Source organism: Bubalus kerabau, chromosome 5 (genome assembly GCF_029407905.1).
Source record: "Bubalus kerabau isolate K-KA32 ecotype Philippines breed swamp buffalo chromosome 5, PCC_UOA_SB_1v2, whole genome shotgun sequence".
Lineage (NCBI taxonomy): Eukaryota > Metazoa > Chordata > Mammalia > Artiodactyla > Bovidae > Bubalus > Bubalus kerabau.
The window spans coordinates 6,182,530-6,201,767 of NC_073628.1; the positions used below are offsets into that span (position 1 = coordinate 6,182,530).

Consider the following 19,238-nt stretch of genomic DNA (forward strand, 5'->3'; position numbering starts at 1 on the left):
CTTGGAAAAACAAATGGTCCAATTAAAAAAAAAAAATCTAAAAACAAAAATTTCTTTTACTCAGTCCATCCTAAAGGAAATCAACCCTAAATATTCATTGGAAGGACTGAAGCTGAGGCTCCAATACTTTGGCCACCTGATGCGAAGAACAGACTCATTGGAAAAGACCCTGATGCTGGGAAAGATTGAGGGCAGGAGGAGAAGAGGGCGGCAGAGGATGAGATGGACATGAATGTGAGCACACTCTGGGAGATAGTGAAGGACGGAGAAACCTGGTGGGCTACAATCCATGGGGTTGCAAAGAGTCAGAAACGACTTAGCAACAACAAAGTTTTGGTGGGATTTTGGGCGGGAGAGAAAAAAAAAATTACCCAGCCAGGAGCAGGCTTTGTGCAGAGAAAAGGGCATCCAGGTGGGGAGTGTCTCGGTGGAGGGAGTGCTCTGACGGGAGACGGGAGCGTGCTTGGACCACTTGGGAACGAGAAGGAAGCAGTTTGGCTGGTGTTAGGACCCCAGAGGCTGAGGGATGGTGGGAAGTGAGGCTTGACAGGCAGGTGGGACTAATGACGGGAGGCAAGATTCTTACCTGTGGGTGATAAAGGTCGTAGCAGGGTTTTTTAAAAAGAGAGTGAAAGGAATCCTGCATTTGGGGTGTTCTCCCTGGTATACAGCGTGAATTGCTAGCCAAAGCCAGCCAGTGGCAATGAATGGTCATGGATAGGGGGCTTTTACAGTAGTTCAGGTAGTAAACAGGGTGCCATCAGGGGTGGGTTAGTGGAAATGAAAGGAAGGAGGATGTGAGTGACTTCAGAGGAAGAACTGATGGGCCTTCTTGACCAGATGTAGGAAAGAGAAGGGCAAAAGTGACCCCCAGACTGAAGCCCTAGTTCTCTGGGGACAGAGGACAAGAGGTATTGGGTTTTGGGGAGTGTGTGTCATCTGGGATGGGGGAGGGACAGGGTAAGTTCTGGTATAGAATCGACATTTGACATGTATATCCAACAGCTGTTGTTGTAAATCCTCACATTTCAACCTGCAAAGGCCTCTGTTGCTTAAGAAAGAGAGATGGGGGGGTGGGGGTGGGGAGAGAAAAGATATCAAGGTTATATGAACAAGGAAATCTGTTCTCTAAAAAGCAAGGACTAATTTTCACATTGTTAAATGAGATTACCAAAGGAATCTTTATCGTGATGTTCTCACAGTTTCATTAGTGTTGCAGAATGGTTTCTGAACTGCCTTGAGTGTAGGGAGAGTTTCTGATTCATTTCTTCCTTAGCTCATCCTCATGTTTTGACCGAATTAAGCACTCTATACAAGAGACTTACAAAAGACACAGAGGGCTCTTTTTATATATATATATATATATATATATATATATATATATATATATATATATATATATATAGGAGTATAGTTGATTTGGGCTTCCCAGGAGACTCAGTGGTAAAGAATCAGCCTGCCAAGCAGGAGATGCAGGTTCAGTCCCTGGGTTGGGAAGATCCCCTGGAGAAGGAAATGACAACCCACTCCAGTATTCTTGCCTAGGAAATCTTGTCCAGGCTCCTGGCCAGAGGAGCCTGGGGGCTGCAGTTCCTGGGGTTACAAAGAGCTGGACACATCTCCGCTGCTAAACAGCAGCACAGCTGATTTACGATGCTGTGTTCGTTTCAGGTGTTCAGGAAGGTGATTCAGTTATACACGTACATCATCTACTCCTTTCTAGCTTCTTTTCCCTCATAGGTCATTACAGAATGTTGAGCAGAGTTTCCTGTATTGTACAGTAGGTCCTTGTTGATTACCTAGTTTACATATAATAGTGTGTCCTGTGTTGGTCCCAAATCCCTGATTTGTCCCTCCCCGCGGCCTTTCCCCTTGGTAACCGTGAGTTCGTTTTCTAAGTCTGCGAGTCTGCTTCTGTTTTGTACATAGATCACTTGTATCATTTTTTCAGATTCCACATATAACCAGTATCATATGATATTTGTCTCTGTCTGACTTCACTCAGTGTGACAGTCTCTAGGTCCAGCCATGTTGCTGCAGATGGCGTTACTTCACTCTTTTTACGGCTGAGTAGTATTCCCTGGTGTATCTGCGCCGATCCCTTTCGTCCGTTCCTTGGCAGATGGGCATTTGGGTTGTTTCCGTGTCCTGGCCGTTGAAAGCAGTGCTGCAGTGGATGCTGGGGTACACGCGTCTTTTTGAATTGTGGTTGTCTCCGGATAAACACCCAGCAGCGGGACTGCCGAATCATCTGGCAGCTCCGTGTTTTGTTTTTTAAGGACCCTCCGTAGTGTTTTCTGTCGTGGCTCTGCCAGTTTACGTTCCCACCCCCAGGGTAGGAGGGTGGCCTTTTCTCCATACCCTCTCCAGCTATGGTTTCTAGATTTTCTGATGATGGCCATTTTGACCAGTGTTAGGAGGCATCTCACTGTAGTTTTGATTTGCATTTCTCTGGTAATTAGCATGATGGACAGGGAAGCCTGGTGTTGCTGCAGTCCATGGGGTCTCAAAGAGTTGGATACGACGGGGTGACTGAACTGAACTGATGATTAGTGACGTTGAGCATCTTTTCATGTGCTTTTTGGTCACCTGTACGTCTTATTTGAAGAAATATTTAGATCTTCTGGCTTCCCTGTGGCTCAGATGGTAAAGAATCTGCCTGCAATGTGGGAGACCAGGGTTCGATCCCAGGGTTGGGGGATCCCCTGGAGGAGGGCATGGTGATCCACGCCAGTATTCTTAACTGGAGAATCCGCATGGACAGAGGAGGGTGGCGGGCTACCGTCCATGGGGTCGCAGAGTCAGACACGACTGAGCGACTAAGCACAGCACAGCACACAGCCAATTTTATGATGGGATTTTTTTATATTGAGCTGCATGAACTGTTTGTGTATTTTGGAGATTAATCCTTTATTGGTAGCTTCGTTTGCAAATATTTTCTCCCATTCTGAGGGCTGTCTTTTTAGTTTGTATGATTTCCTTTGCTGTGCAAAAGCTTTTAAGTTTAACTAGATCCCATTTGTTTGTTGTTGTTTTCATTATTCTAGGAGGTGGATCTGAAAAGATATTGCTGTGATTTATGTCTAAGAGTGTTCTGCCCATGTTTTCCTCTAAGAGTTTTAAGTATCTGATCTTATATTTGGGTCTTTAATACATCTTGAATTTTTTTGTGTGTGTACAGTACTGGAGAATGTTCTAATTTATTCTTTTACAGCTAATTGTCCAGTTTTCCCAGCACCACTTATTGAAGAGACTTTTTTTCCTCCATTGTATACTTTTGTCTCCTTTGTTGTAGATTAATTGACCATAGGTGGTGGTTGTTCAGTCGCTAAGTCGCGTCTGACACTTTGCAACCCTGTGGACTGCAGCTCGCTAGGCTCCTCTGTCCTCCATTGTCTCCCAGAGTTTGCTCAGATTCATGTCCATTGAGTCAGTGATGCTATCTAACCATCTCATCCACTGCTGCCGTCTTCTCCTTTTGCCTTCAATCTTTGCTAGCATCAGGGTCTTTTCCAATGAGTAGGCTCTTTGCATCAGGTGGCCAAAGCGTTGGAGCCTCAGCTTCAGCATCAGTCCTTCCAAAGAATATTCAGAGTTGATTTCAACTCTTCTCTAAATATTTGATAGAATTCACCTGTGAAGCCATCTGGTCCTGGACTTCTGTTTGCTGGAAGTTTAAAAATCACAGTTTCAGTTACAGTAGTTGTGACTGGTCTGTTCATATTTTATATTTCTTCTCGGTTCAGACTTGGAAGATTATACTTTTCTAAGAATTTGTCCATTTCTTCTAGGCTGTCCATTTTATTGGCATACAGTTGCTTGCAGTGTTCTCTTATGATCCTCTGTATTCTGTGTTGTCACCTGTAACTTCTTTTTCATTTCTAATTTTATTGATTTGAGCCCTCCCCCCCTTTTTATGGCTAAAGGCTTATCAATTTTGCTTATCTTTTCACAGAACTAGCTTTTCGTTTCATCAACCTTTTCTATTATTTTTCGTCTCTATTTCATTTATTTTTACTCTGATCTTTATAATTTCTTTCCTTCTACTAACTTTGAGTTTTGTTTGTTCTTCTTTCTCTAATTGCTTTAGGTGTAAGTTAGACTGCTTATCTGAGAGTTTTCTTGTTTCCTGAAGTAAGACTGTATCACTATCAACTTCCCCCAGAAGCCTCTTTATTTGAGTTCTGTAGCCTAAAGGGAAAGTGGAGAAGGGTACCCCTCACCCAGGCCACGCTCAATGCCTTTCTTTAGGTCACTGCGGGATGCTCAGCCCGTCTGGTTGTTCTTTGAACTGTGGGTCCCAGGGAGGTGAGGAAAGGGCTCTAGTTGTAGCATTTGCCGATTTCTGTCGTGTCCAGACGCCCACTGGGGTCAGTTTCACGTCGCCAGCTCACTGTCACTGAGCCCAGCGTTGGAAAGGGCAGCGCCAGGGAGCCAGTAGGGCCAGCGGCACCTGTGTGGGCAGCCCACAGGTCCTCACCCAGAGGATGTGCCTGAGTGGGATGACCTCATTTCTTAGGTGGTCCAGCTTGCTTTGACTGAGGAGGCTATGGGGGTCCGGTTGTGCTTCAAAGCGTCGTCTTCACAAACAAGGTGCTTCTTGCATAGCCCGGCCTCACCCGGCTGCCTCTGGTGCCCCTTCACGGCCTCAGCCTTGCCTACCTCTGCCCGTCAGAAGCAGGGCCGGTCCCCACTTCAGCCTTTGTACTGCTGATACTGAAAACTGACATTTATAATAAAGGCCAATTTATGTGCCAGACACTCTTCTGAGCACGCTACACGCATTAACTCGTTTGATCTTTGTACGCAGGCTCTGCACATGGCTGTCATTGATGCTGATTTTACAGGTGAAGAAATCAAGGCCTGGAGGTCATGCGGCCTGCCCAGAACTAGGTGGGCTTGGCGGAGCCCCGATCGGAACCCAGGCTGTTGGACCCCTGAGGCCTTCCCGCTGTGTGCTCCCTGCCCTGTTAGGTCACATCTGGGAATTCTCTTCACATGTGTTTTTCTCAGATCCAGTCGGGGCCTCAGCACCGCTGGTGTGCTGGGGTTGCCAGATAAACACGGGCTAGCTAATTAAGTTCAAATCTCAGATAAACCCGTAACTCGGCACTGTAAGTATGTGCCGTACATTGCATGGGATATACTTGTATGTTTTTCTAAGAATGCAGTTTAGTTGAAATTCAAATTCTCACTGAACAGTTTGCATTTCAGTGGGCTGAATCTGGAAGCCCTTAGCTCAGTGGCTTTATCTTGGTTGAGAAGAGAGTCAGGTGCCCAGGAGGAGACTGAAGTAATCAGTCTTGCCACTCACATTTCTCTGCCCAGGTTGTGCTAAGAACTACCAGTCTCTGACTCACATACACTTTATTTAAATTATTATTATTTTTAATTTCTTGGCAATACACACGGGATCCTGGTTACCCAATGAGGGATCCAACCCATGCCCCCTGAAGGGGAAGCATGGAGGGAAGTCTGTCATGGCACATCTTAAACTGAAATACATTCGTGCTTCAGGTGTGTCCAACTCTGTGTGACCCCAGGAACCGCAGCCCACCAAGCTCTGCTGTTCATAGGATTTCCCAGGCATGAATACTGGAGTGGGTTGCCATTCCCTTTTCAGGGGGATCTTCCCTACCCAGGGATTGAACCTGTGTCTCCTGCATTGGCAGGCAGATTCTTTACCACCGCACCACCAGGGAAGCCCAAAGTAAAATATACTTAATATCTAAATTCCAAATATATCTAACTTTTGCTTTTCTTCTTTAAAGAAAGAATATTAACACAACCTGTTATAGGAACACCCCAAGATACAGCTAAATCAGAAGAGAAACTTAAGAGATCTCGTGGTGTGTGTGTGCTCAGGTGCTCAGTTGCATCCGACTCTGTGGACATCTCTTAAGTTTCCTGTATTGGCAGGCAGATTCTTTACCACTGGTGTCACCTGAGAAGCCCGAGAAATCTCATAAATCAGTCTAATGTTTTGTTATTCCAGAAGACGCACTTGACCTAAATCAACTCATTCAGAAAAAAGTTTTAAACCTCCTCAGTGGGAAATGTCATTTCTTTTTCTAATCAGTCTCTTTTGCTGACCTGACCAGCCAGCTATTTTTCTTAAAGCTTATCTCATCCTGTCTTTATTAAAAAGACTTTCTTAAAGTCTCATCCTGCCTCTCGGAGCAGCCGTGGCTAACCAGGAGTTCGGGTGTGAACAAGGAGCACACTTCAGGTCTGACTGCAGGTCCACCGTCCCTGGGCTGCTCCTTCCCTGGCTGTGCCTCTCAGAATGTGATGTCTCAGCCTAGAGAGCCGGGACACAGAAGCCACTGGTCATTTCAGCCCTTGGCAGGGTCAGTGCCTCAGATGGTCCCCTGGGTCCCAACCAGCCACACCCTCCTGGCTGCCCACGGCCGGCACTGGGTTGTTCTACACTGGGACTCAGAGCAGGGGGCACTGTTCATCCAGTTCAAGGCCCGTCTTTCACCTGAGCTGAACTCCTGGGGGTGCTCCATCCTTTAACTCCTCGTAGCCCACCCTCCTGTCTCCATACCATTGGCTCTATTTCCTGAGCTCCTCCTCTGCAAGGTATGCTGCTGCTGCTAAGTCGCTTCAGTCGTGTCCAACTCTGTGTGACCCCATAGATGGCAGCCACCAGGCTCCCCCATCCCTGGGATTCTCCAGGCAAGAACACTGGAGTGGGTTGCCATTTCCTTCTCCAATGCAGGAAAGTGAAAAGTGAAAGTGAAGTCACTCAGTCGTGTCCGACTCTTAGCGACCCCATGGACTGCAGCCTACCAGGCTCCTCCATCCATGGGATTTTCCAGGCAAGAGTACTGGAGTGGGGTGCCACAAGGTATAGCTTGCTTTTACTCCCACCCCCACAGCCCACTTTCCCCGCCCCAATCCTTCCCGCATGGTCATGTAACCATTTTAAAGTACACTTCCAGTTTTAACCTTATTAAAATGAAGTAAATTTTGACCATTGAGACCACTGAGTGTATACATGATAACACTTCCCTGTACAACTTCTGTTTCCCTGAGTTACTTTTTACCTCATTCTTTCTTCCCCAGACCAGCTGTAACTTGCCACCTCCTCCGTGTTCTTTCAGAGATATCAGGTAATCCAGCCTTTTGGTCTGTTGTAGAGCCCCCATCCCCCTCGGAGCCGCACGCCGGGAAGCTTGCTGGCCTGTGCTGTTGTCTGGAGCAGCCGTTCCCGCAGCCACCAGGGCCTGCGCCATCCCCTGAGGACCCCGGTTTCCTTCCGTGCCCCCCAGGCCTCTCGTCTTGGTTTGTTTACTGCCTTGTTTCGTCAGCACGCGTCCCCCAGGAGCTTCCTGGACAGACGCACACGCGGGTGGGAAGACTTCCTTGGCCAAGTCCTGTATGAACACACCTTTGTTTTGCCCCCACACTTGATTGACAGTCTAACTGGGTAGAGAATTCTAGGTTGGAGAGTGTATCAACTTTAAAAAGATGCATAATGTGAGAACTGTGAGTTAAATTTTCTCTGGAGCAAAATGCGGACTGCAGCCCTGGAGACAGCACCTCAGGTGGCCCTGAGACTGCCATGAAGAGTTGGGGGGAAAGTGTGATTTTGGTGAGGGGGGATTACATGCAATGAGGCACATACTTTCCAGAAGGTTTCTACTGTCTCATGAAGCTTGGCTAGTCAGGAGAAATGGTCGTCACCATGAAGGATATTAGCCCTTTTCCAGATATGGGGAGATGCAAGAATTGGGCTCATAAAATCAGCTCCTGAAAATATCTAACCGTCTGAAGACCTGTCCTGCCGGTTTCTCCCGGAGCACAGAATGCCTCATTCCTGCTCCCTACCCTGAACTCCTTTCAGGACGTGTTGAAGGTCACCAGCTGCAGCAGCACACGGTTTAATCCTTGTAGAGGTAGATGGCAAATGCCCATGGCAAGTGCCAATTTGAAGTTGGTGAGAGTTTCCCTCAGAAGTGCCTCAGTGCCACCATGACCGCCTTCTTGTCTTCGGGAGTCTAGTGCGCTGCATGACGGCCCCTAGCGATGTCCAGGTCATCATCTGTGGCACATTATCAAGGAGAAGGGTCTTTGCAGAAATGACGAAGTGAAGGATTCTGACAGGGGAGGTGACCCTGGCTTATCCGGGGACCCTAAATGCCGTCTCAGTTGTCCTCAAAAGAGAGGTGCGGTTCTAGAAGTGATGACAGAGGCAGAGACAGGAGTGATGCGGCCACAAGCAGAGGTGCCCCGGAAGCTGGAGGAGGCAAGGAAAGACACTGCCCTGCAGCTTCTGGAGGGGGTGTGTCTGCCCGCGCCTCAATCTGGGCCCGGCGGAGCAGATGCAGAACTTCTGGCCCCCAGAAGTGAACATCTCGGTTGTTTTAAGCCACCGAGAATGAATACAGGAAGCTGACAGGATGCCCCCATCTCACTTGGAGGCAGCACTCTTCGCATCAGCTGGGGCTCAGAGGGTCTGCACCACCCAAGGGTGCGTCCCTTGGCTCCAAGAGGCGCTGCCGGCTGACTCTGCCCTGCACCCCCCACCAGGGGCTCCCTGAGAGTGGGCTCCCTGGACTCAGTCTCCCATTTTCTCACCTCTTCTCCGATTTGCCATGTGTCAGTCTTTTTGTAATGCTTTCTGGGTGATGTCCTCGACTGTCTCCTGATTCTTCTATTTATTATGTTTAAAAATGTCTGTGATGCTATTTTTAATTCCCTAGAGCTCTTTCTCGTTGCCTTTTTAAAATAGCTGCCGCCTCTTAATGCAATAGCTTCTCTTACTTCTCTGAGATTAATTATAGTTGTTTTTTTTTTTCACCCCACTAAGTATCTGCTCTCTCTATTACTTTCTCCTCAGAGTTCCGTGTTTTTATTCCCAATTTGTTTTCGGGGGTTTTTCAGCTCTGTCCTCAGACATCTGATGACTTGGGCTATCCCTTCATGCTAAAGCTGATTGCAAAGTCTGGGCACGGCGGGGCCTGTGGACCGGTGGTCCTTATCCTGAGAGAAGGCTGCAGGCCACCCTTTCTTCAGGCACCCAGTGCATGACAGTAGCCACGGGACGTCCATCCTGGGCTGGCGGGCTCCTGGAGAGGAGCCCTCAGGGTGCTCCCTGGCCATCCACGTGAGAGCCACTTTGTAGAATGAGGACTCTGTGGTCTCCCCTGCTATCCTCGGCCCTGTGGGGTACCCTTCTGGGTCGCATGCCGCGGGGGTGCCTTTCCAGGGACCGTCTCTCTTCTGAAAGGCACCAGTGCCTGGTGGGTCAGGAGTGGGGCTCTGGATGCCTGTGACCACTCCACCCAGCTCTAAACTTCCTAGCAGCGTGCCCTGGGCATGTGACCCCATCTGTCCTGCCTGAGTCCCAGTGTCCACAACTCTAGACCGGGGAACGCAGGGGGACAGTCGCAGGGGTCGTTGCGAGGATTCAGGGAGTGACTGTCCCAGACTCCGCAGGGCTGAGGCCGTTTGCTGTTCCTGTGGCTCTGCTGGCATGGGGGGGAGGGGTTCGGGCCCCTCAACCCCGTAGATTATAGCTGCGCATGAAAGGGAAAGTCGCTCAGTCGTGTCCGACTCTTTGCGACCCCATGGACTATACAGTCTGTGGAATTCTCCAGCCCAGAATGCTGGAGTGGGCAGCCTTTTCTTTCTCCAGGGCATCTTCCCAACCCAGGGAATGAACCCAGGTCTCCCGCATTACAGGTGGATTCTTTACCAGCTGAGCCACAAGGGAAGCCCAAGGATACTGGAGTGGGTAGCCTATCCCTTCTCCAGCAGATCTTCCAGACCCAGGAATCGAACCAGGGTCTCCTGCATTGCAGGTGGATTCTTTACCAACTGAGCTACCAGGGAAGCCCTTCGACCCAGTGAATCCTGAGTCTCCCCGGAGGCTGCGGCTCACATTCGCTCGTGCTGTGACTGCCTCTGCATGCTCCCCACCCTTCGCTCATTGTCACTTGCCCACATGCTGTGCATCGTCCAGTTTCACGGCCTCTCTTATCTGCTGCCCTGGGCTTTCCCATTCTTTATCCTTGAGGGTTTGTACTGTTTAAAGAAAGATCCTTTGGGGACTTTCCTGGCGGTCCAGTGGTTAGGACTCCACACTTTCACTGCCGAGGGCCCAGGTCTGATCCCTAGTCGAGGAACTTAATTTCCCACCAGCCGCGCAATGCAGCCAACAACAACAAAAAAGATCCTTTCACTGATGGGCTTCTCTGATGGCTCAGCTGGTAAAGAACCCGCCTGCACTGCAGGAGACCTGGGTTCGATCCCTGGGTTGGGAAGATCCCCCGGTGAAGGGAAAGGCTACCCACTCCAGTATTCTAGCCTGGAGAATTCCATGGACTGTATAGTCCATGTGGTCGCAAAGAGTCGGACACGAATGACCGACTTTCCCTTTCACTGATGTTTTAGTGGGATTGCAGAAGGGTAGAAATGAACCCCTGTGTTTGATTCACACATTCACCAGACCTGACTGTTACCACAGAGCTTTTAAGTCAGTGTACTGATAACAGTTTATTCTGGGGTTATCGGTCTTATATTACTGGCTATATTGTCTGTATTTTTCAAATGTTTCATAAAAGAAAGAAAAAGAGGGAAAAAAAGTGTCCCTTGATCCTAGTACCCAGCTCATCCTGCACCTCTCTTCTTATTTCCACCTTCCTGACATCTTTGTCCAGACATTCAGTCCAGTTCAGTTGCTCAGTCGTGTCCCACTCTTTGCGACCCCATGGACTGCAACATGCAAGGCTTCCCTGTCCATCACCAACTCCTGGAGTTAACTCAAACTCATGTCCATTGAGTTGGTGATGGCATCCAACCATCTCATCCTCTATCGTCCCCTTCTCCTCCCACCTTCAATCTTTCCCAGCATCAGGGACTTTTCCAGTGAGTCAGTTCTTCGAATCAGGTGACCAAAGTATTGGAGTTTCAGCTTTAATATCAGTCCTTCCAATGAATATTCAGAACTGATTTTCCTTTGGATGGACTGGTCGGATCTCCTTGCAGTCCAAGGGACTCTCAAGAGTCTTCTCCAACACCACAGTTCAAAATCACAGTCCAGACATTGAGAGTTTGCAATGGACACCACCCCGCCTCCCACTGACTCTTGTTGCCTTAGACACTGAACGTTCCTTGGAACCTCAGCTCTCATGACACTTCCGTGGCCCTGGCTGGTCCTGGTTAGTGGATGTTTCTGGCCACCCTATCCATCCATCCTGCTCTCTTCTCCCAGCAGGAGGGGCCCCCAGACCTTCTCCTGCTCAGGACATGGCAGACTCACGCCTAGCAGCCTGTTTGGCTTCCCCAGCTGAAGAGCTCACGGTTAATTCCAGCTCATCAGGGTCAAAATGGAAGTTGCTTGCCTCTGCCTACTTCCGCGTCTATGTTCCTTAACTTGGCATCGCCCCTGTTCACCCCTCCCCTTAAACAGGAACCGAGAGCCACCCTCGCCAGCGGCCTCTTCACTGTTGTTTGACAGGTCCAGAGGTGATACCCCCAGTGTGTTTCTTGCCCTCATTTTCTCTTGCCTGTGTTAGAATGGCTTCCCTGGGGGCTCAGACGGCACAGAACCTGCCTGTGATGCAGGAGACCCAGGTTCAATCCCTGGGTTGAGAAGATCCCCTGGAGAAGGAAATGGCAATCCACTCCAGTATTCTTGCCTGGAAAATTCCATGGGCAGACGAGCCTGGTGGGCTACCGTCCATGGGCTCGTAAAGAATCGGACATGACTTAGCAACTAACATGCGTGTTAGAACATCTTCCTTGTTCCTCCTCCACCTCTAGTCTTTCCTCCTCAAATTCAGGCTCCTCAGAACAGCCAGAGCGGCCCCTCTAAACTGCAAATCCCTCCTCCCCTGCCTGGCCTCCTGGGTCGTATTCCCTGGAGTTGAGGGTGAGTCTGCGCCCCTTGCTATATGTGCAGGCTGGTGACCTGGAGTCCGAGTGTCTGCCCTTCATCTCCCGGGCAGCTCACTCCCTGCCTCTCGCCTCAGTGGACGCTTGCCAGGCTGTTTGCTCCTTTGCCTTTGCTCCTGATGTCCCCATGCCTGACCTGCCTCCTTCCTTATCCTTTGGTTTATCCCCTTGGTGTCTTTCTTCAGGAGGTCTTCCTGCCAAGTCTGCCCACTCTCAATGCAGCTGTATGTTGGCATCGGCACTGTTCAGCACAGACTCGTTTTTGCTGCCACCCACTCGGCCTTCCCTGTCCCAGAGGGGGTGCTGATCACAGTCCTAAATAGCTCCACGCTCTGAAGGCCCCTGCTGTGACCTGCTTGAAGCTGAGCAGGTGAGAGAAGGGTTGTTTTTTATTTTTTGGCTGTGTACCTCTCAGCTTGTGGGACCTTAATTCCCCGACAGGGGTGGAACCCATTCCCGCTGCGGTGGAAGCCCAGAGTCCTCACCGCTGGACCTCCTGGGAAGCCCAAGGGGGCATTTTTAACACAGCGTGCTCCCCAGTCCCTAGTTTAGGGTCTCTACAGGTTCCAGTCTTTTGTGGGCAACACAGGTCTGTTTGTTTCCCTGGGCTGCCTTAGCAAAGTACCAAACCTGGGATGGCTTCCGCCAGCAGAGATGTGTGGTCTCAGTCTGGAGACCGGAAGTCCAAAGTCAAGGTGTCTGCAGCACCACGCTCCCTCTGACAGTTCTAGGGGAGGATCTTTCCTTATCTCTTCCAGCTTCCGGTGTTTCCAGCAGCCCTTGGCGTTCTCTCCAGGCATGAGGCTGTCTTCTCGCTGAGTCTCCACATCCTCGCCTGTGTCTCTCGGTGTTCACGTTTCCTCTTTTATAAGGACACCAAGCAGACTGGGTGAGGCCCACCCTAACGACCTCATTGTTGCGGATTACGTTTCCAGCGAGTCACCTTCTGAAGCCCTGGGCTTGGCACTCTCACATATTTCGGGGGGAACAAAAATTCAGCCCAAACGCTGGTGTCCACTTTGCTCCACCTTGAAATTGGGGTGACCTGGGTGAGCGAGGGGGGACAAGATCCTCTGTGACTCTCCAGCTGGGGTGAGTGTGCCATGGAGGTGTTGGGGAGTTTTCCGGACCACCTGTACGCCTGATGTGCTTAGGTGTCTCCTTGCAGAGCATTGTCCAGCCATGTTTAGAATCTAGGCTTTAGTGCCTGTCACCCCACTCGGCCCTGAAACACTGTCCTGGTTTCCACTGTCCGTCTGGGAGCTATTTTGTTTGCTGACCTTGTCCCTTTGACCTTCCTTGTCAACACTTTGGGCTCTTATCTCTGTGTCAGGGACAGTCCCAGTGGCTTGCGTGTGCTGCTCCCAGGAGGGGCCATGCCTTATTTATCTTCGTCTAGGCGCTCACATTACTCTGCAAGTTCGTGTGGCCTGGAGTACTCATTCATTCATTCACTCATTCATTTCCCAGACAGCTCATTTTGGTGTCGGGCACTGGACATGGTGCTAGGGAGACAGTGAGGGGCGAAACAGACAGAGAGTCCCGTCCAGGAAGCCCTCACAGCATCTGGTGAGACGGTCAGTGAGTTGCTGGAGCATCAAGTTCCCAGACACAGCCTCGCTGAGAACGCACACAAACCAGAGGACAGTGGATTGTGGCAGGGAGAGTGACAGAGCTTTGCTCAAGACGAATGGCCCCCTGAAGAAGGGTATCTGAGCAGTTTGGGGAGGTGGGGGTGTGCAGGAAGGCCTTTCTGTGTGGTCTTGAAGCATGTGGAGAATTTCAGGCTACTGCCTTCCCTCCGTGAGCCAGCCGGCGTCCAGGCGCCTGTGCAGGTCGGCAGTAGTGCTCCTTTTGCACCAGGGGGCAGTGTTTTCCCTGCAGGTCTGCACGTGTGCGTGCTAAGTCTCTTCAGCTGTGTCTGACTTTGTGACCGCATGGACTGTTGCCCACCAGGCTCCTCTGTCCCTGGGATTCTCCAGGCAAGAATACTGGGGCGGGTGGCCATGCCCTCCTCTGAGGGATCTTCCTGACCCAGGGGTTGAACCCGCGTCTCTTAGGTCTCCTTCATTGGCAGGCGGGTTCTTTACCACTAGCACCACCTGGTCTCCCTGCCCACATACGAGGCTGGGACGGGGCAGCCACTGCTGTGCCCACAAGCCCTCTCCTCACCCTCGCCTGCCTGCCAGGATCCTCACAACCTCTTTCCCTGAACCTCCCTGCTTCCCCGTCCACAGGTCCCTTTGGCCCAGACAGGGCCCGTGGTTTCAGTTGTCACTGTACCTCCCTCTCCCCTCTGCCTGCCCCCTGACTCAAAGATTGACCAGGGCGATACAGAGACACGGTGGCGGGGCAGCTTGGAACTGCCTCTCGGGGTAGGGGCCGGGCCGTGCTGCCCCGGGCCCTGTGCGTTTCCGCTCCGCGTCTGCTCCCGCCTTTGGTATCCCCACGCCCCTTTCTTCTTCTTCTGTCACTTTCCCTGTGTCTCGTATCCTCCCTTCAACTGCCCCTACTCCGAAATCGCAGCCTCGGTCTGTCCTCTCGCTGGTGCTTTGATGTCAGCTGCTGCAGCCTGGCAGCTCAGGCGGTCTTCCCCTTGCATCTGTCCCGCTGGCCGCCAGCCCGGGGCCTCCATCGGACACGGTTAGGACAGCACGGAGCTGCTTGGAACGAAGGCTCCCCGAGAGCGGGCCCCGTCCGTCAGCGGCTCGCTTCTGCCACAGCGTGGAGCCCTCTGCCAAGAACTCTCTTTTTCCGGTTCTGACCTGCTTTTTTGCTGGCAGCCAGCCACTGGGGGCCTCTGGGGGCCAGGGACAGAGCCCGGTGGGGGTGCCGGTGTAGGGGGCAGTGGGTAGGAAGTCACTGTATGGGAAGGCGCCTCCTTAGTTAATTTGGAGATTCCGGGGTCTGTTTCTGACCCACTCTCCCCTCTGCCCCCTCCCCACCTCCCGTCTGGCGGCTCCAGCCCCCATCTGAGGTGGATATGCCGAAGGACTTGTGGCCTGGGGGTGGGCAGTGCAGGCTGTGGGCTTCCAAAGCTGACACACCAGCTAGTCACCCCCGGAGCAGGACTGTGGCTCTCCTTTCCTCTGTCTGCCGCCCACAGTTGCCCACTGCGTCTGCAGGAGATGCTGTGTGAAGAACGGGTATTTAGGGCGGAAGTAATACAACCCCTCTGAGGAGCACTCCTGGGCCCGCCGCTTGGCCACAGCGGTCATTCAGGTGGCTGCTGACCCTGACCCCAGCGTGGCTGCCCTAGCCCCGCGGCCGTATTGTCTGGACCACCATTTGGGCGGTGATGGCTCAACAGCGGAATTTTGCACTGCTCCTGGTTGCGAGAGGCAGCCTGGGAGATGTAGTTTAGGTCACGACGTAGTGGGACTTCTAGAGACATCTTGATGATTTATTGGACAAATTGAAGCTGCCGTAGCTCAGCGGGGACACACGGTTGCCAGCGCCGTTAGCCTGCTGTCTGGTGGGAAGTGCTGAGACCACTGGGATTCCTGCCCAAGTTGAGGCAGTGACACGTTTTCATCAGGAGTGGGCTTTTGGCTTTTGGTTTTCAAGTGCCTGCAGGCTGTGCTTCTGATGAAAGCCCCGACTTCCTCCCTTAGTGAGGTGAGGACTCCCTCTGCCCTGACGCAGCGGTCCCCAGTGTTTTCGGCCCCAGGGACCGGTTTCACGGAAGACAGTTTTTCCATGGACGGGGTGTTGGGGGCTGGTTTCAGGATGATTCAAGCGCGTGACATTTATCGTGCACCTTATTTCTATTAAGTCCACTTTACCTCAGATCATCAGGCATCTGGTCCCGGAGGTTGGGGACCCCTGCCCTAAAGAGTCAGCACTCTTGCTCTGGAGGGAGGTGTACAGATCGGGGTCAGAACTGGCCTTGCTGGGTGACCTGGAGCGTGACTTGACCTCACGATGTCTGGTTCCTTCTGTTAAAGCTGTGAGGACGACCTGAGTGAGTACGTGCAGATCCCAGGGCCTGGGAAGAGCAGAGACCCTTCCAGCTGCGCTGCTCCCCGCGCGCCTGGCACAGATAGAGCTGGAGCTTGGCCAGCGTGGAGGCTGTAGAAGCCGCAGGGGCAGGTCAGCGCAGGGCAGGTCAGCAGGCCGGCCCACAAGGTCGAGACCTCCCCCGCCTCAAGCCGCAGGTTGTTGTCGGCATGCTCCTGACCGGACCGTCGGATGGATTGTCGCCGTTGTTCTGTTCTGGAAGGAGAACACTGAGCTGATCCACTCAGTGCCGGGGAGGGACTGAGCTGGAAGCGAAGCCGACTGTCTGGGGAGTCATGCTGAGAGGCAGCAGGGGAGAGACAGGTGTTCCCAGCTCCCCGCTCGCTCTCGCTGGCGAGGCGTTGTTTACCCGTCCCAAGTGAGAGTCAAAGCCGCCTCACTCCCTGTCTCTAACTTACAAACCCGGGGCCAAGGAAAGGGATCTGTCAGCTGGCATTTGCAAAAATAGCAGACGGGCCGCTCTGGGCCTGTCGGCTCTCTGGAACGGCAGCCAGGTAAGGGATCTTGGGGCCGTGGCCGTGGCCTTCTCTTGCTTGTCACTCTCCCACCTCTGAGATCAGAAAGGGAGGTTTTTCACTCACGTGTATCCGCAGCGCTAACTGAGGCCACATGGTGTTCCTGAGGCAGGTGACCTGAGGCTGGCGGGTCCCTGGCCGCCTCTGAGGGTCCTCTCCCTGCTAAGAGACCCAGCCCGTGAGGGAGTCCCATCTGCAGCAGCCTGGGGAGGGTCCACTGATGCAATGGAACACCAGGGCTTCCCAAGGTGTCAAGTTTGGTTAACGGGGGCCTCGGAGTTTGTTTTTTTTTTTTTAATTTTAATTGGAGGCTAATTACTGTACAATATTGTATTGGTTTTGCCATACATCAACATGAATCCGCCACTGGTGTACACGTGTCCCAATCCTGAACCCCCCTCCCACCTCCCTCCCCACTCGGAGTTTTTTAAGGACAATTCTCCACTAAACTGTCAACGACCTTGAGGACTTTTGGGTTCCTATCCCGCAACCAAAACCCCAAAGCAAGGTGCCGTGTGGCCCTGCGGTGAGCGCCTGGCCCTGCCCACACTGCCCTCCTGTGACGGGGGCCGCCACCGGGTCCCTACCCTGCGGTGAGGTGATGAGGATGCTCTCAGAGCAGTGCTCGAGGGGAGGCCAGCGCTGAGAAAGTGGCGCTGTGAGGAGAGCCTGGTACCAGGTCCCTCCAGGGTGCCAGAGCCTGATCTCAGGCTGGGAGAGCCCCTCTGAACACCAGAGGCAGCTCCTGCCTCTAGAACTAGGGGAAGGAAGTCGGTGCCCTGAGGCCTTCTCCACTGTTCCCCCCGTAGGCCCTCTGTTTCCACGCGGGTCTCGCCAGGTGTTGAGTCTCAGCAGGTGCCTGGCTTCCTGCCTTGCCACCCTGAGCCCTGCCCACCCGGCTCCTCCCATCAGCCCAACCCACACCCCCAGACTCAGCACACCCCGAGTGAACGATCACACACTCGACCCACGAGGGCCCCACTTCCCGGAAGGGAGGCCTCTGGGGCGGCCCAGTCTGTCCTGAGGTTTTCTCCCAGCTGTAGCTGGTTCAGGAAAGGCCTTTGGAGGCGCCGGGCAGCCGGACCTCCTGGGCCTCAGGTCTGGGAGGCGAGGGGGATTTGACTCAGGAGAAGGCTGGGTGCTGGGTTGACCAAGTTCTGAGATGTCCTGGGAACGCAGAGGTGGTTTTAGTCACCATTGTGTCCTCAAGACCCAGGCCTGGCTTTGCCGATGGGGGGTGGGGTCACGTGTGGCTGAGCCAGGAACCGAGCTGCGGGGCTGCGTCCAGGCTGCGAGGGGCTGTGACCCATGCCCTCTGTTAGGGACCTGTGACCCATGCCCTCTGTCGTCCACGAGAGCCCCGTCCGGCCAGCCGCCCAGACCCGCTCCACCTGCAGACTGACCCCCACTGCTGGCCTCGGGATGCCTCCTCCTTGGTCTGTCCGGGTCCCTGGGGATAGAGGAGCCGGGCCCCAGGCTGCATAGCTCCTGCTACCTGCGTGACCCAGCCTCCCTGCCTCCCCTGTGCTCCCAGGCATCTGACACCCCTGCTCCGGGCGCCCCTTCCCCCAGTTTCAGCCTTGGCAGCTGCCCCAGCCTCTGGCAGCCTGGGCGGGAGAACTTTGTATTCTGGGCCAGTGACCGCCTCAGGCAGAGCAGAAGCAGCACCGGGTCTTGGCTGGTGAGGGGTGAGTGTCCCGGGCCCCCTTGTCAGCTGGCGGTCTTCCGTCTGCTGTCCGCGTGCGCACCCTTGTCCAGCGAGACCCCCTGGGCCGGCGCTGCCTTGCTGGTCTGGACGGGAATGAGCACCCTGCAGGGTGGGCAACAGAGGGCCTTCCTTCACGCACCCCACGCTCGTCTGGGAGGAAGGACCGGGGGGAGACGGTGATGGCAGCCCCTGTCAGTGAGCCCAGGTCGACCTGCCCAGGTTGGGGGTGGTGTCGCCCTCTTTCACAGAGGACGAATTGGGGTGCCTGGGTCTCCCAAGGTCAGGTGGCGCGGGGCAGGCCCAGCCCGCTGACTCCGGGTTCACACTGGGCTGCCGCTGGTGGACGTGGCTGCCCCCTGCCCACTCTCAACCACCACTCTGACTTCAGCGAACGATAGTGACCTTTCCCCTTCTGCGAACATCTGCCTGCCTGCCCCCGAACCCCAGGTCAAGTCCAGGCCTGTGCTTGCTTCCCTCTGCACGGGACACGGAGCTCCAGGGTGTTCAGAGGTCCCCCACCTCCAGTGCCCAGAACCCAGGTTCTTGATTTGTAAAGCAGGATGCCAAGGAAATCCTTGCTGTCTAAAGCACTTGTGAGGGTCAAATGTAAAGAGTATGAGAGTCTTGGGCTGGATGGTTCTTGTTTCCTGACTGAGCTGGGGAGGCTCTTGGTCCTCCCTCCGCACCCCCACCCTCTGACCAGAGCCTCCAGGGATCTCTCTTTTCATTGGAAAAGGGATCAGGAAGTGTGTGTGGTAGGGGTGGGGAGAGAATATGACCTATTTACTCATAAGACATGCGTAAGTGCCTGAGAATCTGAAGGGATAAACGCATCCTCGTGGAAGAAAAGAGCAGGCCTCCCTGCCCAGGATGACTCGTCCCTGGGGGTGGAGAGTCTCCGTGCCAGTGGAACCCGCTGTGAGGCTGCCCACCTGCAGACGGGGGGGAAGACCTGTAGCGGGCTTCCCTGGCCAACCGGTGAGGAAGATGCAGTGGGCGGTGGGATGAGCCCTCTGGGAGGCCGGCCCCCCTAGAAGGGGTTGTTTCACAGGATGGAAGCCAAGGCCAGTCACCTCACTGAGAAGGAC

General features: G+C 53.1%; 1 protein-coding gene across 15 annotated transcripts in view; it reads left to right on the top strand.

The window, feature by feature from the left end:
• PC (pyruvate carboxylase) overlaps positions 1–19,238 on the top strand; it is a 103,340-nt gene that overhangs the window by 57,753 nt on the left and 26,349 nt on the right. For 3 of the 15 annotated variants that reach the window (XM_055580690.1, XM_055580689.1, XM_055580692.1), the window contains 2 exons: positions 12,093–12,277; positions 12,666–12,796. The exons of 6 other annotated variants lie outside the window; for them this stretch is intronic. Coding sequence is in view for 1 of the 9 variants with exons in the window: in XM_055580688.1 (XP_055436663.1) it covers positions 15,496–15,525 (30 nt within the window). In the remaining 8 variants the exon portion in view is untranslated. Of the gene's footprint in view, positions 1–7,071; positions 7,119–11,763; positions 11,885–12,092; positions 12,278–12,665; positions 12,797–15,346; positions 15,526–15,746; positions 16,422–19,238 lie in introns of those variants that run through there. 6 more of the 15 variants (XM_055580694.1, XM_055580695.1, XM_055580696.1 and 3 more) reach the window with 5 other exon arrangements.